The 25,043-nt window shown below is 35.3% G+C and overlaps 2 protein-coding genes across 2 annotated transcripts in view; both read right to left on the bottom strand.

The window, feature by feature from the left end:
- Positions 1–19,301, bottom strand: part of LOC106142894 (glycine receptor subunit alpha-1) — a 54,058-nt gene extending 34,757 nt beyond the window's left edge. The window contains exons 1-2 of the mRNA XM_060944858.1: positions 19,199–19,301; positions 9,834–9,939 (exon numbers count right to left, since the gene is read on the bottom strand). Of these exons, the coding sequence (XP_060800841.1) occupies positions 9,834–9,883 (50 nt within the window). The 5' untranslated portion in view covers positions 9,884–9,939; positions 19,199–19,301. The remainder of the gene's footprint in view (positions 1–9,833; positions 9,940–19,198) is intronic.
- A 4,434-nt stretch (positions 19,302–23,735) lies between these two features.
- LOC132901868 (uncharacterized) lies at positions 23,736–24,837 on the bottom strand. The gene has a single exon (XM_060944814.1). The coding sequence runs from the start codon at positions 24,776–24,778 to the stop codon at positions 24,062–24,064; it is 717 nt and encodes a 238-aa protein (XP_060800797.1). The 5' UTR covers positions 24,779–24,837; the 3' UTR covers positions 23,736–24,061.
- Between the last annotated feature and the right edge of the window lie 206 nt (positions 24,838–25,043).

Here is a 25,043-nt window from a genome sequence, read left to right as displayed (position 1 = left end):
CTCTGAGGAGAGAAGTTCGGGTGATGAGGAGTCTATAATTGTGTCAAAATCGGAACAGTTCATGAATTTATTAAATACATCATATACTCACGTCTTTATGCCTTACGTAGACGACATGCTTTTGAAAAGACTATGACCATTTGCTTCGTATTGCTTAATGATGGTACTGAGATTCAAATGATAATACTTAGGTTGTTAGCTAAAACAGCCTAAAAGAATAATCCCAACCTGACTTTACAATATGCGCGGGCAGAGCTGTCATACACTTAATTTTTTCGCTACCAAACTAAATAAATATACAAGCTGTCTTGTAAATCGCATTACATGTTTAAGGACAAAATTAATCATGTACAATTTAATTGAATAAAATATAATATAAAGAAAATATGTTTCAAAGATAAAAGTAATCAAAATATTGCATAAAGTATCAAAATGTTTGGTCACCGTACACTCGCTTGGTGCCAGCAACGCCGCACTGTCTCGGGTCGTTTGAATTCGCGCCGCCCGCGCATGTTCCCACCCACAACACCACAATTCTTGATATTGTTGGATAAATAAGTAAAATCTAAAACCCCTATTTTTTATATTTTTCGAAACAAGAATAAGATAATGAGTGCCCCTTTTTAAGGTTCAACGATTTAGATTTCAATTTCATCGACTCTAGTAAAGCCCGTACTAACTGGGTTTTTAGTGACAATTTTATTTTACTCTTTACTACTTTGCTTTATTGACAGCAAAAGTTAGTCTACTCTGGACATGCCGTTGCTACGACTTCCAATCTCATTGCAGAAAGGAAATTGCATTTTTAGAAATTGTGGAGCCATACAGCTGTTGGTTCTCCTAACTTTGCGGACATACTTTGATTGTTTTTCAGGCAGAACTAACATAGAAACTTATAAATATACTAGCTGTCCCGGCAAACGTTGTTTTGCCATATAAATATTTTTAAGTAGACCTAAATTTCTTAGACAAAAAAAAATGTTAAGGGTGGATCACCCTTATCAATAAGGGGTAAGGTCTATGAAAAATAGATGTTGGCCGATTCTCTAAATATGCTCACGAAATTTCATGAGAATCGGTCAAGCCGTTCCGGAGGAGTACGGAAACTTAATATATAAGACAAGCTGTTGCCCGCGACTTCGTCCGCGTAAGTTTCGAGTTGAATCTACAAAAATGTGAAATAATAATATATAATCAATATAATAATCATTGAAATATTAACTTAAATTATCTGACTTTGAATTTCAAATTTCGTAACTAGGCAAATTCATGCCTGGAGTTCATTCAAATGACGATAACTTTTTATTCATTTTAAGTGTCCCTCTATTCATTTCAGTCTAAAATACTAAATGTACAGACAAAATATTTTTACTGTTTTATTATATGTATAGATGAAGTGACTAATTAATTAGACTTAAGTCTGGTAATCCAGTTAAACATGACCTTAGGAATCCTGTCTTGTTCAGATGACTATAATGATTGACTATCATCTAACCTCTGACCCGCAGAGAAACTAACTTAGCTCGGATTTGAGTTACACATTCAGTTTTATATATACTTATGTTTTTTCCCTTCGCAAGAGCATAGACCGTTACTCAAACCAATGTATGTATCTTCAATCAAAAGCAGGGTAGTTTTTGTGACGTTCTTCATACAACCTGTCACTATCTGAATCTCAATTCAATCATTAAACAATACAATAAACAATACACTGCTAGCTCTGGCACACAGGTAATAAAAAAAATCGTGAAATTTAATAATAAGGCGACTAAGGGATAGGCTTAAAAACTTGGGATTCTCGTTTTAGGCGATGGGCTAGCAACCTGTCACCATTTGAATCTCAATTCTATCATTAAGCCAAATAGCTGAACGTGGGCATTCAGTCTTTTCAAGACTATTGGCTCTGTCCACCCCGCAAGGGATATAGACGTGACCATATGTATGTATATGTATGTTAATTTAATAATGAAAATGGTTTACTGTCTGTGTTGCATTCACATCCTACTAATATTATAAATGCGAAAGTTTGTGCGTACATATACGTATTTTAAGAAAAACGTCAAAAATGCGGTAAAATTTAAACTGATGCCATTCTTCAATGAAAACGTGAACTATTTATGACTTAAAGGTACCAAAAAGTCGTATATATGTACAGATCGAAAGAGTTTTTTTTTTCTTATTCTACTGGTAAAAAAGGTGAAAATCCTGATGTCAGATAACGGCATTTTAGTTATACCACGGTAGCGTTACACTTTCACGGTAAAACTACTCAACCCATTGCGATGAAGTTTTGTATGTGGGTAGCTGAAGACCCAGAATAACACATAGGCTACATTTTATCCCAAAGTTCCTGCGGGATTGATAGGGTTTCCATGCGGACGAAGTCGCGGGCGGTCTCTAATACAATATATTTCAAATTTATGTGGTAATAGTGCATCAGATAATGCATAAAGCCTTGTATTAGTCCATCAATTTCGTGGTGCAGTTAGAGTGACAAGGTTGCATGTTTTGGCCTTAACCCAAGGTTATGAAGATAAATGCATCTGTGTAATAATAGCTGAACGTGGCTTTTCAGTCTTTTCGATACTGTTGGCTCTGTCTGCCCCACAAGGGATAAAGACGTGATTATATGTAGGTACGTATGTCATTAAAGTTATAATTTATAAAATACTAGTTCATTAACTTTTATACTTTTTAGTTGTATTATTTCTTCTTCCTCCTGGCTTTAGTCCCGATTATGTCTTCAACTCTCTGGAGAAGAGCCCTTGACCATAATCCTTTATTGGGTTCTCACACGAAGAGACTCCCATCTGACCTCCACAATCTTTGCAGGGGAATATAACTCATATTGGATCATGGCAAACGAAGAATGTGCCTATTTTCTTAGTCGCCTTTTACGACATAGAACGCACATGGGAAAGAGACGGAGTGGTCCTAAATGTCGTAAGTGGTGCCGGAAACCAAATCCTACAAATTTTGCACTTTACATAATGTTAAGTGTTTTTAGACATTAATGTACCTTTCATTAATTAATAATTGGAAGAATGTTGCCTCTGCCTACCCTCCGGGAAAGAGGCGAGACTTTATGTGTGTACCTTTTTAAGGTATTTTTATCCTAATAGGATAAAGCAAGGACGTATTCTGTTTCTTTTTAATATAAAAAAATAGTTAAGGAACAAAGGTTTGCACGTCAATGGCATTGACCCCGGGGTAAGTGTGACAGTGAGTGATCACCACAACACTCCACCCTTGGCCGAGGTTACCTTAACACCAAGTTTTTGTGAACGGACGGAAATTCTCATTTTTACCGCAGTATTATGTATGATAATATTATGCACATTATTTTCGATATATAGTTTATAAATGTTTATTGTATCTATTTTTTATTGTTTATGATGTATTACGCGTCGGTGATCGAGTGGTTGAGGTACATAGAAACACATTTAATCACGTCGATATGCCTTGCGGGGTAGACAGAGTCAACAGTCTTGGAAAGACTGATAGGCCACGTTCGGTTATTTGGTTTGATTCAAATAGTGACAGGTTGCTAGCCCATCGCCTGAAAGAAGAATCCCAAGTTTATAATTATTACATACATACAGAAATAAAATCACGTCGATATCCCTTGCGGGGCAGATAGAAATTACTGTGGTTCCTGAATTTAGAATATTACTATCCCCTATTCTAAAGCATCTAGAACCACACGGCACTGTCGGACCATATTATTAAAACTGACAGAAAAAACACAAAAGATAAAAGCTGTCAAGAAGTAACAACTAAGGAAATAATGAAATTTCGGATCGCAATACTAAAGAATACACAATTATTATAGTACTACTAGCTGTCCCGGTAAACGTTGTTTTGCCATATAAATAATTTTTAAGTAATTTCTAAATAAAAAAATGTTAAGAATGGACAACCCTTATCACTAAGATATATAAAAAATAGATGTTGGCCGATTCTCAGACCTACTCAATATGCTCACAAAATTTCATGAGAATCGGTCAAGCCGTTTCGGTGGAGTACGGGAACGAACATTGTGACACGAGAATTTTATATATAAGATCACAAATTCAAACCACGAAGTTATGAACAGCTACAAAGGGTCATTAATCACAAAATCAATAGTATTATTGTCGTAAAAATAGGTTGAGGGCTTAATGGCTCTGATAAGCGAATACTTTCGGAACTTTCCGGCTTGACCTTGTAATGCATAGATAATATAGTAAGGGGCATAATTTGACCCATTCGAGAGATTTCTATCTAATATCTTCAAAGTGCCGTGTGGTTCCCAACACCAAAAGATCAAATAATAGGACACTTCCATCTCTTTACCATATATGTCGTAAAAGGCGACTAAGGGATAGACCTATTTACTTGGGATGAGCAGAAGCAGGTAGTCACAGGTTGCTAGCCCATCGCCTAATAGAAGAATTCCAAGTTTATAAGCTTATCCCTTAGTCGCCTTAGTTTCTTTCTTTAGTTATGAAATACGTTTCATTATCATTTGTGTTTACAGTTAATAAAAGTAAACAATATAGGTATATTTTATATAAAGAAAAGATAAAGACAATCCAAAGAAATACTTGGAATTTAAAGAAAAAGTATGCGACTTCGAAATGAAATGAAATGAAATGAAATTAAATATTCTTTATTTACTTGAAACATGGTACAAATTGGTGTTAGAAAAATATGTGATCTTACATGTTCCGCCATGTTCCTTCTTACGGTGAGTGAAAACATCGTGAGGAAACCTGCACATTCAGGCAACTGAATGTGTAACCATTTCATCGAATACGGATTAGGTTCCCCTGCAAAGGTAACGGAGATAAGACGGGAGTCGCTTTGTGTAAAAACCTGACTCACCCAATCCAGGATCCATGGTCTAAGGCTTACCCCTAACTCCTCTCCAGAATGGCGAGGATGCAACCGGGACTTAAGCCAGGAAGCAAGCAAAAGTATTCTAATACTTTATTACTTTAAGGTTATATCAACTTCGCTGTGCCGTGTGGTTCCCGGCACCAATACAAAAAAGAATAGGACCACTCCATCTCTTTCCCATGGATGTCGTAAAAGGCGTCTAAGGGATAGGCTTACAAACTTGCGATTCTTTTTTTAGGCGATGGGTTAGCAACCTGTCGCTATTTGGATCCCAATTCTATCATTAAGCCAAATAGCTCAACGTGGCCGATCAGTCTTTTCAAGAGTGTTGGCTCTTTCTACCCCACAAGGGATATAGACATGACCATATTTATATGTATGTATATGTATCAACTTTATTGTCTTAAGGTTGTATCATTGACCTTGGCCGCCAGTGTATCAGAAGCAGGGTCAGCTTAGGTCTTATCTTAACAACAGCCTTCACTGATAACGGAAATACAGCCTAGCACACGCCACAGCCTAGTCAGTGCTTATCTTTCAAGGGTAGAAATGTCTAGCTCTGTTTTATTTGAATTACCATTTAAATAAAATATAAATGCAAACATACAGACATGTGGTCACGTCTATATCCCTTGCGGGGTAGACAGAGCCAACAGTAAAAAAATATACTACCATAAATACTTCAAGAAACATACAAATAGGCCTAAAAAGATGTGGAAAGCAATAAAGTATCTCGCAAATAATAAAATAAAGGATGTAGTTGGACCAAGTAAACTTATCACTGAGTCGGGTACGATCAGCGACGAAAAACAAATCTGTGAAACCTTCAATGACTACTTCTCTTCTATAGGTTCCATCCTGGCAGGCAAGATTCCGAATAGATATCAACGAGATGAAAATACAGCGGATCCACTTAATTTAAATAAAAAAACACAGCTTCATGATTTTGCACCGGCAACCACGGATGAAATTGATAAAATTATCGATAATTTAGACCCAAATACGGCTTCCGGTATTGATGGCATAAGTACTAAGGCAATTAAATGTGTCAAAAAGCTAATTGTTCCTGCACTAACTAACTGCATTAATTTTTGTTTGAAAAAAGGAGTTTTTCCAGATCGTTTAAAGGTTGCAAAGGTAACCCCAATACATAAATCAGGGAGTAAATTTGATACATCCAATTATCGTCCAATCTCTGTGCTACCTGTCTTTTCTAAAATATTCGAAAAAGTTCTTTTTACTCGTTTGGAAGAGCATTTGAAAGTAACAGATTTCCTTTATAAAAAGCAATACGGTTTCAGGCCTAAATCTAATACGCTTTCGGCAACAATAGACCTTATCACTAATATAAAAAATAAAATTGACCAAAAACAAATAGCGCTCGGCATTTTCATTGACCTAAAAAAGGCATTTGATACTATTTGTCATAAAAAACTCATACAAAAACTACAAAACATTGGCATCAAAGGCGTAGCTCTCGACATCTTTAAATCATATTTAAGAAACCGTCAACAGATAGCTAAAATAGGACCCTATCAGAGCTCTTCTAAAAGTATTGATTTTGGCGTACCCCAGGGATCAATTTTGGGCCCTCTTCTGTTCTTAGTGTACATAAATAATATTGAAAGAATTGGTTTGAAAGCTGATATCACATTATATGCTGATGACACAAGTCTTTTTTATTTTGGTCATACTGGACAAGCTGTAATGACAAAAGCTCAGAATGATCTAGACCTTTTAAATAACTGGTTCCTTTCTAATACACTAACTATTAATACAGATAAAACAAGTTATGTTATAATCTCTGCAAAAAATAAAAAAGTCATATATACCACCCAGCTAAAAATTAACGATCAATTAATTGAAAGAAAGTATAATGAGAAATATCTTGGTCTAATCTTGGATAACTATCTTAATTGGAAACCACATGTTAATAAAATTAAAGCCAAATTAACATCACTTACAGGTTCCTTATATAGTGTAGCGAAATGTATCCCAAGAACAATCAAATACATTATGTACAATGCATTAGTCAAACCACATATAGAATATTTAATCGAAATATGGGGTACTACTGCAAAATCCAATCTCAAAATTATACAAACAGCTCAAAACAAATTAATAAAATGTTTATTTAATTATACTTTTCGAACACCTACTAAAAAAATATATAATGAAACAAATATTATGACTATCAATCAAACATATATATATTGCACGTGTATATTAATCCATAAAATTTTGAATGAGGAAATCCATACCTTGATATCTTTTCGGAAAAAAGGTCTACAACAAAAAATGAAACTCCGGAATGCTAACCATTTAATAACACGCACTCCCCGAACTAAAAATTATGGAGCAAAAAATATTGAATTTGAAGGAGTTAAAATATACAATAAACTTCCAAAAGAAATCACGGAAGCAAAATCAACCACCAGCTTTAAAAGATTACTTAAAGAGTACATACGCGAATGTTTAGAATAAATATATAATTACATACCTACATATCTATAACATATCTATAACATATCTATAATATATAAATAAAAACTTTAATACAAAATTAAATAAAACAAGTATATATCAGACAATATAAATTAATACATTGTATTGTAACACATTTAATACTTTCCATTTATAAAACTTAACAGGTATAATTTAGTAAATCTGACACATCTAGTAGCCTGGTACGCATCAAGCTTTATATCCATGATTGTTTGGTGACTTCTCGTTTTTGCTTTGCGATGCGAATGCGCTAACTTTTTAGTTGTACCTTCATTTTGTTTGTTAGTTTTGATAACCGCACACGCACATTGTATAATTTAATTGTAAAAATGTTTTCTCAGTAAGTGAAATACCATTGTATTTTTTATGAGAAATAAAGTTCTTTAAACATAACAGTCTTGAAAAGCCTGAATGGCCACGTTCAGCTGTTTAGATTAATGATAGAATTGAGATTCAAATATGACAGGTTGCTAGCCTATCGCCTAAAAAATAATCCCAAGTTTGTAAGCCTATCCCTTAGTCGCCTTTTACGACATCCAAGGGAAAGAGATGGAGTGGTCCTATTCTTTTTTTGTATTGGTGCCGGGAACCACACGGGAACGGAATATAAATGGGATGACAAATATAAAATGGTTATGTGATTATCTTAAAAAATGAAGGATGAATTAATCATAAAGCATTGAGGATAATATCGGGACATTTAAATCAAAGAGATTTTTTTTTATCATGTAAATCGTAAAGGCTCATTCATTCATTCAAATAATCACGTCTATATCCCTTGCGGGGTTTACAGAGCCAACAGTCTTGAAAAGACTAAATGGCCACGTTCAGCTATTTGGCTCGTAAAGGCTCCCCTTTTATATTTAGCCTTACGCAACGATTATGAAAGCAATTGATTACTACCATAATAGTACGAAGTTCTTGTCACCAATAGGAATTTTCATAAGTAAATTTTTATTTTTTCTGTCCTTTTGTTTTCGCTGCAGAAGACCCTTTAAGGAAAACAATTATAGAAAAGTTTTTTCTTTCTTCGAAAATTTTATTAGAATAAATTTAATTAAAAGCATATTATTAGTAGAAACGTATATTTCGATGGCATAGATTCCATTATCTGATCTTCAAAGACAAAGGTCTTATAATAAGGATAATGGAATCTGGGACCAAAATTTAGAACTATTTAGTTCTAAATTCAACAGATAATAGGAAGATGAAGGGTCAGGTCAAAAGTGCCCGAAACCGCCGAGCTTGCATGAAGAGAGTTATGAATGTGGATGAAGCAAAGGAAGTATGCAGGGATCGTGGCAAGTGGAAAGAGGTAGTCTCTGCCTACCCCTCCGGGAAAGAGGCGTGAGTTTATGTATGTATGTATGTATGTATGTAATAGGAAGATATTTCTGTTTATAGAAGAAACTGCGAAAAAATATAGAAAAGTTTTTTCTTCCTTAGAAAATTTTATCAATTTTATGTGCCAAAAGAGGCATTAATACAAAAAAGAATAGGACCACTCCATCTCTTTCCCATGGATGTCGTAAAAGGCGACTAAGGGATAGGCTTACAAACTTGGGATTCTATTTTAGGCGATGGGCTAGCAACCTGGCACTATTTAAATCTCAATTCTATCATTAAGCCAAATAGCTGAATGTGGCCATTCAGTCTTTGCAAGACAGGCTCTGTTTACCCCGCAAGGGATATAGACGTGACCATATGTATGTATGAAAATATTATTAGAATAAATTTAATATTTAGGATAGGTTTATAAACTTGGGATTCTTCTTTTTAGCGACAGGCTAGCAACCTGTCACTATTTCAATCTCAATTCTATCACTAAGCCAAACAGCTGAACGTGGCCTATCAGTCTTTATAAGACTGTTGGCTCTGTCTGCTCCGAAAGGGATATAGACGTCATTGTATGTATGTATGAAAATTATATTAAAAGCATATTATTAGTAGAAACATATATTTCAATAGCATTAGATTCTTTTAACTGATCTTCAAAGACAAAGATCTTATAATGAGCATTTACTTCAAAATTTGGGGCCCTCAACAAATATTAGGAAGATATTTCTATTTATAGATGAAACTGCGAATTTACTTAAACAACAGTGTAGCTGACAACTGGTATACTGGTAGGTAGCTAAGTTATTTAATCGATGAAGGGTTACTTCTTGAAGGGTCAATATTGAATTAACTTTGAATTTCCTTATTACGATAGACAACGGAACAATAACAAGAGATTTGATTTTCAAATGGTCTAGTTGAAATTATAAAAATGACTGGTTTTTAAGCGTTATTTTTAACTTAAACCACTGACTGACAACAGAACTTACAAGAAACTCATACAGAAAAAAGGGGATCTACCCGATCAGATATTGGCCAAAATGTCACGGCGTAGAAATATATGGAGAGCCGACGACATTACATGGCCGTGGGTAAAGTTTAAGACTCACCATATCAAGAAGAAGAGCGTGGTCGGCCAGGTGCACGGTGTCATCTTCATGGCCTGCCGCTGGAGCCCACACGCTGTTGGTGGTCATCACAACGTTCCAGGATCGTCTGGAGATGAAAACACTATTTATAAAGCTGAAGAGTTTGTTTGTTTGTTTGAACGCGCTTATCTCAGGAACTACTGGTTCGAATTAAAAAATTTGAAAACTTTTTCGTTGAATAGACTACCTATTTATCAAGGAAGGCTTTAGACTATATAACATCACGCTGCGACTATTTGGAGCAAAGAAATAATGGAAAATGTGAAAAAAAAAATGGGGAAAATTATTCATCCTTGAGGGCTTTAATGATGCCCAAAATAACTATTCCACGCGGACGAAGTCGCGGGCACAGTTAGTTTATTATAAATAACTGATGGCCGCCCGCGATTTCGTTCGCGTGGAAACCCTATCATAACGTAACATTGTCTTCAGCTACGTACTATACAAATTTCACCGTAATCGGTTAAGTAGTTTTTGCATAAACAAAATTACTTATTTGGTTCAGTTATATGCTTTCTTAGGTCACTCTTGATCTAACATTTAACAGTCTTAGTATTTCAAGTACCTAGTAGATTGGAAGCGAAGTATTTAGTGCTCAAATACCTAGATATCCTAAATAACTACGAACCCTTTTCAGCTTCACTGATTTTTGTTTATCACGACCACACATTTTCTCGGTACTTTTAAAGAATCATTGTATTTTATTCATGTTTCAGAATCGCCCCGAATTTTTTAAAAATATGTTTAATATTGTTAATGTGTAAGGTGTTTAACTATGTCTAGACTGATTTCACTACACGAGATTTATAACTTAGTGATAAACTAAAAAAAGGGATTTGTGTCTTTGATAAGAAAATAAAAATAATTGAGGTGGTCAGTGTCGCTGAAATTGTAATTCATTAAAACTTGCCAAAGTGCAAATCATTATCACTATGAACTTTGAAAAAATATTACTGCAATAACGTTAATATGTATGTGTATGTACCTACTCTGGCAAAATTTTATCAAATCCAAATAAAGTCTCATTTCACTCGAAACTACGTCGTATAAAAATTTTTCCTTGTAGGCGACTCATAAAGACCCTTAGGTAAAAGGTATAGGAAATGACTTCCTTATTGCCTCGTCATCGAATACCGGAGGCTACAGGGTTATGTATGAGCCCTTAATGTATTCAGAGTGTTGTGGAATGCATAGTCATTATATGAAACTAGTTTTCAGCCGCAGCTTCGCACGAGCGAATTTGATGCCGCTTACAAGCGCTTTAGCGTCACTTACATGCACTTTACCGCCACTTAAACGCCACTTACAAGCGCTTTAATGCCACTTACACGCGCTTTAGTGCCACTTACACGCGCTTAAACGCCATTTACACGCGCTTTAATGCCACTTACACGCGCTTTAGTGCCACTTACACGCGCTTTAACGGCACTTACATGCGCTTTAACGCCACTTACACACGCTTAAACGCCACTTACACGCGCTTTAATGCCACTTACACGTACTTTTGCGCCACCTACTAGTACAAGTTTTTTTTTTACTGGAAGTAAATTTTTTACCGAAATGAATAGTACCCTATCCAGACACTTTTAAAAAACAGAGAAATATAAAATGTACACAAATAAACTTACTCTCACGATTTAAGTATAATTTTAGTAGGGATTTATTAGTATAACATACATATTACATACATAAACCTTATTTTTTTATTGTCTTTTCCCTTTTTTTATTATGATAGTAATAGTAAAGTACTTGCAAATAAAAACTAATAAATAGGCTAATTAATTATAACCTTAATTGCCTTCTTTGAACATTGGACATCTTCAAAATGACAATAAGATGTAATGAACACTTCTAAACGTATACATTTTGGCGCCATATATGGCAACGCGCAGTGGTTAAAAACACTGTTGGCTCTGTATACCCTGAAAGGGATGAAATATCTATGATCCAAGTCAAATTCTGAATCTATGCAATATTTGCTAGCCAATTTATACTAATATTATAAAGCTGAAGGTTTGTTTGTTTGAAATAAATCTCAAGAACTACTGGTTCGAATTGAAAAATTCTTTTTGCGTTGAATTGTCCATTTATCGAGGAAGGCTATATAATATCACGCTGCGCTGCAACTTTAAGTAGTAAAGAAATAATGGAATATGTGAAAAAAAAACGGGGAAGATTATTGCTTCAATGATGGCCAAATTAATTATTCCATGCGGACGAAGTCGCGGGCACAGCTTGTAGTGAAATAAATTGACTTGCATTTATTGACTATTCATACGGTCAGTAGGTCATCGTTTCTTCAAGAATCGATTACACTGGAATCAATATAATTTATAAATTATTGGCTCTATACGGAACAAGTTTTTGCCTTTTATTCACAAAGTTTGCTTGGTTCTGTTTTACATATAATCACGTCTATATACCTTATGGGGTAGACAGAGCCAACAGTCTTGAAAATACTGATAGGTCATGTGCAGTTCAAGTTTATAAGCCCATCCCTTTGTCGCATTTTACTACATCCATGGGAAAGGGATGGAGTATTCCTATTTATTTTTGTATTGGTACCGGGAACCACACGGCATTAGAATAGAACCACTTTATATCATTTCCGTGGATGTCGCAAAAGGCGACTAAAGCGGAAATAATTTGAGTGTACCCAGCGCTTCATTACTACTCGTTCTACTTGACAAAGACAGTTTATACACATTTAGTACATTTCTTATCTTTAGCGGACTAGACATAATTTTAAATTCACATCATTTTGACGTCACATGGGCTTGTAGAAAGTGGAGGCATTTCTGATATAAATTTGCTAAACTAAAAGCCGATATTATCGTTTTCCATCGCTTTAAGTATTTGCCATGAAATTTCCAAGTAATGGCCTATAAGGCCTTGAACCATGTGTTATAGGACAAGCAAGCGATTAGGATGTAGAGTAAATAAAACAGATTCGGCGTTTGAACTAATCATCGTAGTTTTAAAGTAGACTAAAGAAAAAGTCGCGTAAGGATCACAGGCTCAAGTGTGCCGTGTGGTTACCGACACTGTTGATTGGACCACTCTATCTCTTTCCCATGGATGTCGTATAAGGCGACTAAAGGATAGGCTTGGAATTCTTCGTGTAGGCGATTGGCTAGCAACCTGTGAGTATTTGAATTAATAGAGTTGAACGTGGTATTTAAGTCTTTTCATGACTGTTGGATCTGTCTACCCCGCAAGGGATATGACGTGATTTCGTGTATGTATGTGTCACAGGTTCAGTCCATGATGGTAAACGGACTTTTATTGTCAAGCCTGAATCTTGGAGGAAGTACTTACTAGCAGCGCCCCGGGACTTCGCTCCCGTGTAAGTTTCGGAATAAAAGTACTTACCCTGTGTATTACGATTCCCGGTTATGTTCTATCCTTTGTTCTATTTTATCAAAATCTCACCAATAGTAACTACAAATTTTGAAATTAAAGACTTAATTAATAAATTGATCAGAATATTCTCATCATCAAAATGAGAAAATTCGAATAATAAAGACTTCCATATCCTCACATCATCATTCTAAATTTAAAATAGTAAGAAGGAAGTACAGACGGACGTTAATAAAATTGAAAACGGTAACAAAAACAAAGCAATAAATACCTAAATAGCAACAAAAACTTAACAGTTCTTCTTAGAACCGATATTATGATATTGATTTGAGCTTTGGCCTCTTGCTAAGAGGATTTTATTGAGAATACTCTAGGGTGGTGTCGTTTTCTGGAACCGACTGCGCCTGCGTCACGACCACGAGTGAAATAAGACCTTTGAGCAGAAGTGCTGAACTGTTTAAAAGTGATTTTTGAAAAATATGCATTTAATTAATGTGGTGCCGTGTGGTTCAAGTCACTTTGGAATTGATCAACTCCATATCTTTCCTATGGATTTCGTAAAAGGCGACTAACGGCTATCCTGTAGTCACCTTGTACGGATAAGCCTGTGCTTATGAATTTGAGATTCTCCTTGTAGGCGATGTGCTAGCAAAATTTCAATATTTGAATGTCAATTCAGTCATTAAGCTGAGCGTGGGCTTTCAGTCTTAACAAGACCGTTGGTGCTGTCTACCCCGCGAGATATATTAACATAACTATATGTATATGTTTATATGTATGCATTTAACACATTTGCATACCAAAAAGTCCTGTGTTCTGCGTGATATTGTTATTCACAATTATAACATTTGAATTCAATATGAGAAAGTCTATTTGAAAAATAGATTATTAACTCATTTATTTGATTATTTATTTACTACACACAATTTACAATGAACACATAAAATACATTTTAATAAGGATATGAGTTGCAGCTATACAAAAATGTCACAACTCAACGAATTTATTGCTATAGAGCAATACGCTGATTTTCAGTTATGACCTAGGTGCTAGTGCAGGTCAATCTGCGCACGTAATAAAAAGAGAAACAAAGACTCGTATTTATTCTACAAGAGGAATTCCAAGTTTATAAGCTTTAAATAAATACCTATTACGGGACAAATTACACTGATTGAGTTAGCCTCGAAGTATGTTCGAGACTTGTGTTACGAGATACTAACTCAATGATACTATATTTTATAGATAAACATCCAAGACCCAGGCCAATCAGAAAAAGTTCTTTTCTCAACATGCCCTGACCAGGATTTGAACCCGGGACCTCCGATGTCACAGACAAGCGTAGGATGCGCCACAGAGGCCGTCATAAGCTTTATTCGTCTTTTACAACATTCATGGAAAACATTGAGTTTCTTTTCTAAAGTGCCGGAAATCACACAAGCAAATTATATTCCTAGGCAAATCCAGGCGTTTCTGGATAATGCCACTGTTGATCTAACTACTTTACGGAATCAGCCGGTAGTACAGTCACGAGGCGATGACGTCAGAAGGTCGTTATCTAATGAACGACATAAACAATCATGCGCATCTGATCTGTTTCGTATGAACTCAAAGACACTACACTATTTGAATCTCAATTGCATCATTAAGCCATACAGCTGAACGTGGCCTTTCAGTTTTTTCAAGACTGTTGGCTCTATCTACCCCGTAAGGGATATAGACGAGATCGTGACGGCCTGTGTGGCGGTTGTAAACTTGTCTGTGACACAGAAGGTCCCGGGTTCGAATCCCGGCCAGGGCATATAAAGAGAGGAACTTTCTCTGATTGGCTTGGGTCTTGGATATTTATCTATATAAGAATTTATTATAAAATATATGTAGTTCGTTGAGTTACTATCACATAACACAAGTCTCTAACTTAGTAGGTCTGAGGATCGGCCAACATCTATTTTTTCATACTCTAATGATAAGTGTTGTCCACCCTTACATTTTTTTTAAACTAGAAATTACCTAAAAAATATTTATATGGGAAAACAACGTTTACCTGGGGGCTAGTATGTTTATAGATTTGATATACAACATAAGGTACTTACTCTTTAAAAAATATTCTCATAACTAAACCTCCTTATAACGTTTAAAAGAACAATTTCCGTGTTAGTGTTAAAATCGTTTGATAAAATCGCAACCGGAAGTATAGCCTAGGTACGTAATATCCGGTCGAAAACACATGCAAATTGCGGTGTTTTGCCAAATATAATATATTATGACTATAAGCACGCGAGCACGATCCATAAAAGCTTATAGTTTAAGTAGTCACAACTATTACTGAGACTTTTTAGAAGCATTTTTTTTCTTCAAACCGTTGCTGGTGGTATTTATTTATTGATGCTTTTCCTACGTTCAATTCCTTTTTTAAAATCTCGTTTTTTTCTCTTATTGCTATTAAGACTTTACGGCCTTTATTTATACATTTGAGGTTTTCCTAATTTAGTCAAATCTTTTTTCAGTCATCGTCCTAATCTTATCAAAATAGTCGATTATGGTGTCTGTAAGTATTTATTCTTTGTTTGTTTATAAACTCTTTTTGCACATAAAAAGAAATATAACAAATTACAAAACATATATTGGATTTAGAAGAATATATACAATGGCGGAGTTATCCCAATTGAGATCTTCCAGTCAACCAAAGTATATGATGAACAATAATATAATATATGAATGAAAGCAGGTGGACTGAGCAAATATACAAAGGAAGCCTTTAGCCTTTAGGCCTTCTCACTCCAACAGCCCCATTCACAAATGGGACTGTTGGAGTGGGAAGGTCTAGACGAACGTACCTTGATCAAATCGGAGACGTTCTAGCAAAAGGTCAGGTCAAAAGTACCCGAAACCGACGAGCTTGCATGAAGAGAGTTATCAAAGTGGATGAAGCCAAAGAAGTAATGCAGAGATCGTGGCAAGTAGAAAGATGTGGTCTCTGCCTACCCCTCGGGGAAAGAGGCGTGATTTATGTATGTATGTACATAATCAAAAAGGCAGCGTACATAAAAATCATTGAGGTTGCGTTATAATAACATTATCGTCATCAATTTATTTAGGCTATTATATACATATATTTATTGGGCATTTTTTTAAGGATTAAAATAGTCTGTTGAATTTATCTCCATTTTATTTCGTCACAGATTTCCCCATTCTTTGGAATTGATTGTGATTTGTGCACGGTGAAATTATTGGAAAAAAATTTTTTTGAGCGGTAATTTACTCGCCAGACTCCAACTTTTCTTGGAAAATTTTAATACATTAATTGGGTAAGTTAACTTTTTAACCGATACTTCATACTTTTCTCTCAAAGAAAAACCTTGTCCCTAAAGAATTATTTTTAACAACTTTGTATTAAGATTTCTTTCTACAAAATTCCGTTGAACTAATTCCTTAGTAGATTTAGTTTGCGGCTTTGCTTCAGGAATGTATGAGTCACGTTTCTACAGTGGTAGACAGAGCCACCAGTCTTGGAAAGACTGAAAGGACACGTTCAGCTGTATGGCATTATGATGGAATTGAGATTCAAATATTGGCAGGTTGCTAGCCCCATTATAAGCCCTTAGTCGCCCTTTAGGTGTTCGTTTGTCCGTCCTAAACGTCAACACGACTTAACCGATCTCTATGTAATTTTTCGTAAAGTGTAGTGTTCTGAAAACGTCATGGGTTCTTTTCACGCGACCGGAGACGAGGTCAAAGGTCAGTTTACAATTAAAAAATAATCGTTGTGTAAATACTATTTCTTTGTTACGCAGAATACTCAGTTCATTTCAAATTCAAGTGAACATATTGAATTTCCAATTGGTTTTTCTTTGTTACGTACAGCTAACAAAAAATGTAAATCACTAGTTTAATTAAATTGGGATCGTTCGCATTTACGATTCCTTGAAATAATTTAGTCAAGCCATCAAATGACACTATAATGGCTTTTTTACGATCTGGAAAACTTTATGATAATGTCCACAAAAATACCACACATACTTATATGTTAGTGTAAAACAAATAAATACAAGCGACTTAAGGGGTACGCATAAATTAAAAAATATATGTATATGGAACAGATTACACAGACTGAGTAAGCCTCGAAGTAAGTTCGAGACTTGTGTTACGAGATACTAACTCAACGATACTATATTTTAAAATAAATACTTATATAGATAAACATCCAATCAGAAAAAGTTCTTTTCTCATCATGCCCTGGCCGGCATTCGAACCCGGGACCTCCGGTGTCACAGACAAGCTTAATACCGCAACAGATTACACAAGTTGAGTTAGCCGCGAACTAAGTTCGCGATTTGTGTTACGAGATACTAACTCAACGATACTATATTTTGTAATGAATACTTATTTCTTGATATCTTTGGTACTGATCCTAGAGGTCTCAAATAAATGGTCGTTTCACTTTGATTGGCCTATAGCCCGCGGGAAATCCGCTCAGATGACGTCACACGTTACGCCGATGACTCGACGCCGGCTTATATCAAATTTGGATGAATTGCCTCAAGTTGCTCTGTGAAATAGTTTGAAATATTTGTACGGTCAAAAGTGGCTCCTGTTTTTTTGCCTCGGTAATCTTTGCAGGGAAATACAACCTACTTTTTTTTTCATATTGGATCATTCGCCTCACGATATATTCCACATCTGTAAAATGTGGCCTATCAGTCTTTCAAGACCGTTGGCTCTGGCTGCTCCGCAAGGGGAATGGACGTGATTATATGTATGTACATTAAAATTTAAACTCTTCTTTTGGGTCCAAAACAAACGGCTCGGAAAAAAAAGGTCAAAATCTAAACAATATTTCAGTATTGCTATGTTTCAATTATGCAATTTCTTTTAGATAATATTAAAAAAAAAAATTCAAAATAATAAATTTAATAGCTTTAATTATCGTCGTATGAGGACACCCTACGTTGACTAACACAGGTCGTGTACAACGGACCTTAGGGAAGTTACGTCAGTAAATAATAAATGTCCGTGCCTGTTGTAACCGATATTGTAGACATATCTTTAAATGAAATGAAATTCTGACTGAAATGAATGAATTCACATTGCTATACAAATAGATGTCGTATAGATATTATTATTAGACGGACTTTGGAGAATCGTGTATAAATTTTAGATCACATCAAATTATTTTTGTATTCCCTTATGTTTAATAAAGGCAATTTCTACACCACGCGGACGAAGTCGCAGGCACAGCTAGTGTTTAACAAAAGTAATTTCAGAAGGGAGACCCAGGACATCTCAATAGTTTTTAATAAATATAAACAAGGATAGAACCTTTTTTCTAATAGATTGTTTTTCGTGGCTTACTATGTACGGGCTCCTTAACGGGTTAGACAAAGCTTAAAGTCATAACTCCGCGTTAAATGAGCAAGCTTAATGATAAAATTAACAATTATATAAAAAAAAAATATATACTGCTGACCGTGGCATAACAGTCTTTCCAAGACAGTTGTCTATCTTAATGATAAAATTAATAATTATATGAAAACATATGTTTATACCTACAGCTGAACGTGGCCTAACAGTCTTTCCAAGACAGTTGTCTCTGTCTACCTCGCAACGGATATAAACGTGACTATATTTAAATATGTATTATAGAAAAAGTGTTTCCAAGACAGTTGACTCTGACTACCCCGCAAGGGATATAAAAGTAGATGACTAGTACATGTAGATACATATGTATTATACTATTCTAACTTTAATTAATATTGTGAAGTTGACGTTGTTGAAGAAAATGTTGCAGTGCATTTTGTTACCGCTTCTTCTGCACTGACGCCTTGGAAGCGGCAGTAAACTTAGTTTTTAAGTAATTGATTTGACGTCAACCAATGTTGTTAAACCATACGTTTTGACAATTATTAAGCGATATATAGTATCCTATAGTAATGAATAAAAATTTTGAATTTGAATACAAAAATACCCACCTTCAGAAAAATAGCATGTCCATTAAAAAAAAATCCAAAATGGTCATTGCACTTCACGTTCGCGAGCGCGGTAGGGCCTGGCCCCGCTTTGGTTGGACTAAAACTCGCTTGCGAGCTCGGGTTGCGTGTCAGTACGATGGTAGACACCCACCGCTTGACTTCGGCCAGGGATCGGCAACATTTTAGGTTTACTACTTTTGTAAAAAAAAATTGGTGTGTACTTCATAGAAAGGATGTGGGAAAGAAGCGTGATTTTATGTATGTATATACGGGAAAGAGGCGTGATTTTATGTAGGTATGTATATACATAAAATCACGCCTCTTTCCGCAAGGGGTAAACAGAGACTACATCTTTCCACTTGCCAAGATCTCTGCATACTTCCTTCGCTTCATACACATTCGTAACTCTTTTCATGCAAGTTCGGCGGTTTTGGTTACTTTTGACCTTCTTCTTCCTTATTTCTTCGCTCCTTGTGATTGCAGCGTGATGTTATATGGCCTAAAGCCTTCCTCGATAAATGGTCTATTCAACGCAAAAATATTTTTTTTAATAGAACGAGTAGTTTCTGAGATTAGCGCGTTCAAACAAACTCTTCAGCTTAATAATATTAGTATTGATTAGCTCTTACTCGCAGCTTCGCCCGCGTAATATTACCACCATCTAAAAAAGGAACTAATAAAGCGACATTTAGTTACAAAAGCCGTCGAATTTTGCGCCACTTACACGAGAATTGTTCGCAAATCCCACAGGAGATTTAGCTTTTACCGGGATGAAAGATACTCTTTGTCTTTCTCCAGACTCTTTAATAATATATACGTTCAACAAGATTAATTCTGTAGATTACTCGTGAAAAGGTAAATGACAAACATACAAGTAAATAAACTTACGTTAACACATATAACTTGGGATTACAAAGCTTTTTCAGATATTTGACTTTCTGTGCTTAATTAGATATTTATTTTATTTTTTATTTTATTTTATTCAGAAAATATACAGTCTTAAATAATGATTTAAAAACTATATGAGAGACTATTGACCATTTACATATTTTCACATGTAAAAATCTAAACAGCCTGTCAGCAAAACCATACTACATACGTAATTACTAGGACAAAAGGAACCAGAAAAAAAAAAAAAAAAAAATAGATTCGACAAATAGATTTGAACCATTTGAGAGTCATTAAGCCACCGGACTAAACCAAGCCTTGGACATCCCATTTACAAACTGTCTCGGGCTGGAGTTGAACAGATCCAGCTCGGAGCCTACAGCTAGTTTATTCAGCTCTTTTGCTGATCTTATAAAGTAGCTATTTTGTCTATAGTTACTAGAACTGAAAGGTACGCTAAGAAACGATGGAATTCGCACTGTACGACTGGGTACTTTTAAATTGATTTTACTAAGTAAATTTGGAGTATCTACAGAACTCTGAGCTATTTTTACAAGAAATGATACATCTGCAATTTTTCTTCTTATTTGAAGAGGTAAGATATGATGTCTTTTACATATTGCATCATAGGTTGGATCATAACATTTTGCTTTAAACTGTAAGAACTTCAAGAATTTACACTGGACTGATTCAAGTCTGTCTATATAAACGTTATATAGAGGGTTCCAGATCTGAGAACAATACTCTAACGAGCTACGCACAAACGCACAGTAAAGAATTTTATAAATTTTTATGTTATTAAACTGCGAACAAGATCTTTTAACAAAACCAAGAAATTTAAGAGCCTTTTTAACAATATAATTAATATGTCTCTCGTAAGACATTTCAGAATCATGCATGACTCCTAGGTCTTTAACCTCCTTTACTTGATTCAAATTTTGATTTTTTAAAGTATAAACATTTAAAACTGGATTAAATTTTCTCGTGAACGATATGGTTAAGCACTTATCAACATTAAGATCAAGTTTATTAATGCGACAGTACTTATCAAATCTGTTAAGGTCCTCTTGAAGCAGTTGACAATCCGAAACATCATTAATACTTTTAAATATCTTCATATCGTCTGCGTACAATAAAAATTTTGAGTGAACAAAACATGAGCCAACATCATTAATAAAAATGTTAAAGAGTAAAGGTCCCAAAAGAGAACCCTGGGGTACACCTGATGGTACATGTCGCCATTCCGAGGAAAAACCATTAATCGCAACGGCCTGTGACCGATTTTCTATGTAGGATACGAACCAACGATAAAGATTGCCATGAATTCCTGCAAGGTAAAGTTTTTGTAATAGAATGTCATGGTCAATGCGGTCAAATGCCTTACTATAGTCAGTAAATACAGCATCTACTTGACCTCCGGCGTCCATATTGTGTGTAACAAAGTCAGTAAAAGTCAAAAGATTAGTAGTAGTTGATCGCTTCTTTAAAAAACCATGTTGCTCTTCCATGAATGTGTTGGAAAGTGCATGATAAACATCCGCATGAACCAATTTTTCAAGAACTTTAACAAATATGCATAATTTGGATATCGGTCTATAATTCTTTATATCATTTTTATTACCACTCTTGTGCACAGGTGTGATAAATGCACTTTTCCAAATTTCCGGGACAACACCTTCATTAATTGATCGCTGGAAGAGAATGCACAACGGGCAAACTAGACCATCCGCACATCCAATTATAAGCCTTGCGTCAATCCCGTCAGGTCCAGCACCCTTGAATTTATCGAGATCTTTTAAAAGTTTCAGAACAAGATCATAGTTTATTTTAACGTCGCTAATAGTCGAGGAACTTGGCTCATCCGAGGCAGTATGCATAGCATGAGCATTCGGTCCGGTTTTATCAAGGAAATTGGACTGAAAGTAAGTAGCAAATAAGTTACAAATATCTTTTCCATTATGAACTGACTGACTTTCATACTGCAAAGAAGAAGGTAAGGAATGAAGACCAGACCTATTTGATTTAACAAATGACCAGAATAATTTAGGCTGATTAATAATATTATTTTCTGATTGAGCGATAAATTTATGATAACATTCTTGTTCCATTAATTTGGCCCTTTTGCGTAGAAGATTAAACGTTTCACGATCAGCGACATTACCATATGTCTTGAACTTTTTAAAAAATTTTAATTTTTCCTGTAACAGCTTCTTTAAGGGTGAAGAGTACCATGGCGGATATTGGCCTGGTGTAAACGTTTTCTGGGGGATATATTTATCTCTAAGACTGTATAAATGATTATAAAATGTATTGGTAGCTTCATCTAAAGTATTATTATATAAAGAGGCGTCCCAGTCAATGTCATTTAAAGAAGAACTAATAGCTGCGAAGTTAGCTTTATGATATAGATATTTCTGCCTAGTATTAGACTTAAGACCCTTAACACGAATGGAATTTAAAGTAACTTCCAAGGACTTGTGGTGCGGGTCTTCAGGTACTAACGAATGTTGAGAGTGTGATACATGTAGGTCATGATTAGATAATATGTAGTCCAAAATTCGATTATGTGTAGCATTCCTGTGAGAATTAAATTGATTGAGATTACATTCAGTTAACGTATCAAAAAATAACAATTGTGAATCACCATGTATTCCGCTAGGTTGATAAAATTTAATGTCACCCTGCCATTCGATATTACTCAAATTGAAATCCCCCATTATCAAAAATAAGTCATTCGGACACAAACTAAAAATATACGACAATTTTTCAGAAAAATTTGCAAGTTGTATGTTGAAAGAATTTCCCAAGTTTTCTTTACACAAGTATATTGTGCAAACGTGTAGTTTAACATCATTTTTGTTAAAAATGTTATTGTCTTTATTGTTGAGTGTTATCGTTATCCATAAATCCTCAGCCGACGAACGCCATTCCGGCCGCTCGACAGCTGATAGACCCCGATGTACTGCTAGCAGGACACCTCCTCCATAAAGCTCATTTGTCAATGCATAATTTCTATCCCGCCTGAATACTACATAACGGTCGTCGAATAGCTCACTATCGCTCAAGCCATCAAGTAGCCATGTCTCAGTCAACGAGATAATATCATAATTTGATAAAAGGAGGTTGCGTTTAAATATATGCGTTTTAGTACGTAGCCCTCGAGTATTTTGATAAGATGCTACTATATTCCGTGAATCCATATTATATCCCACATACTAATAAGACTACTGTGAACCTTTATACTAATATTAATATTAACAGTCCAATATTGTAAAATATTAGGATAAAAAATGCCAAACAATTCCAAGCCACAATGCAATACAAAAATTAATACCAATTCATCCTGCACAATATTTAAAGAATACTTTTCCAAAGGGTAATAGCATCTGGCGACTACGTTCAATAAAATAGCAATAAAAAATGTAAGTGGAAATATGTGTATAAAATAAACAAAGCTAATAATGTTATTGTTGTAACTACGGCAAGGTTTAGTAGCAAGTAAAAAATAAGAATGCAGGGTAACATAAAATAATGTTAACTTTCGAATAGCGCGAGAGATAGGCAAATAAAAATTTAAGTTGAGTAAAGTGCGTGCGAGACTCGACTTTAAATCATCGCTTAATCGGTTGCTAATGCGGGAGAACTGCGTATCTCGAGAATGCATATAAAGTATACAAAGGCGTGGCGACAAGCTGGCTACGCCGCGACTACCGACGTATGATTCAAAGCGATAAAGTAAACAAAAGGTTCGGAATGTGCCAATGACTCTCAAATTAGGTAGAACTTTAACAACGTAATTTAAATATAACACAACATAATATATATGACGTATTACATAAAAAAGTAAATTAAATAGTGAAAAAACTTGCACACATAAATAACTCAAACTAATAACAATAGGTCTCTTTCCTTTCTTAAGGCATAAAATGGTATAAATGTAATATAGTGGTAAAAGTAATGAATTATTAAAGTAAGTTAAACTATTTTTGAAAGGTCCCCTTCGCTTCTTATAAAAAATATAGGCGACGTGTCTGACTTCCGGGCCATGATTTTTGAATGTTTCACCCAAATATAGCGGAAATCCTTCTCCCGGGCCATTGCCCTCGCTCTGCTTAATAGGATTTTGTTTTTCTGGGTGAGGTGATCATTCACGTAGAACTGTCCCATAGTAGAAAAGCCCAAGTTGTTGATTTTGAGCCTATCACTCTTCCGCGCTGATGCCACCAGATCTTCCTTTATATACCTATTATTAAAGGCGATGATAATTGGCTTTTCAGCATTGGGGACACGTGTGGGAATCCGAGCAATATAGCTTATGTCCTCCTTCTTAAAGTGGAAATTGCTCAACTCACCAACCTTCTGTGCTATATCAAATAAGTTTTCATTTTTCTTCAAAGGGATGCCACGAATTTCCACGTTATTGGCCCTTGCCAACTGGTCCCTCTCCTCTAACTCCTGTTTAAGCCTATTGATATCAGTCTGTAAAGTCGGGATCTCATTAACCATCTTCTCAACACCTGAGACACGGATCTCTATGGCCGAAAAAGCTGCGGTGAAGTCACCAATAGATTTATGAGCCCATTCAATAGAATTTTTTAGTTCTGTCATCTCCGACTTGATGGTTTTAACGTCCTCCACTAATGTCTTCAATGACCCGAGATCAAAAACAATCCGGTTTAACTGTTCCTGCATCTTATCCAATTGAGACGGAGCAGGGGATACAGGTGCCGGTGAAAGAGACCCAGCTTTGCAAGAGGGACAGCGCCAAGTATTTTTACGATCCCCTAGTCTTCTATACCCATTTTCGGTAATGCCGGCACACGCGAAATCATATACCCTATTGCAAACACTGCACACGGGGCCGTCCGTGTGTTTATTGTTGCAACTTGCACACGTAAACATTGCGATGATTGAGTATGAATATGTAGACCGAGAGCGCAACAAATAATTTAACTGA

This window comes from Amyelois transitella, chromosome 6 (genome assembly GCF_032362555.1).
Source record: "Amyelois transitella isolate CPQ chromosome 6, ilAmyTran1.1, whole genome shotgun sequence".
Taxonomy (NCBI): Eukaryota; Metazoa; Arthropoda; class Insecta; order Lepidoptera; family Pyralidae; genus Amyelois; species Amyelois transitella.
This window is presented reverse-complemented; position numbering and strand designations above follow the sequence as displayed.

Excerpts from the sequence above, each read along its gene's own strand:
- LOC132901868 (XM_060944814.1), bottom strand. The coding sequence starts at position 24,778 with ATGCAGGAACAGTTAAACCGGATTGTTTTTGATCTCGGGTCATTGAAG.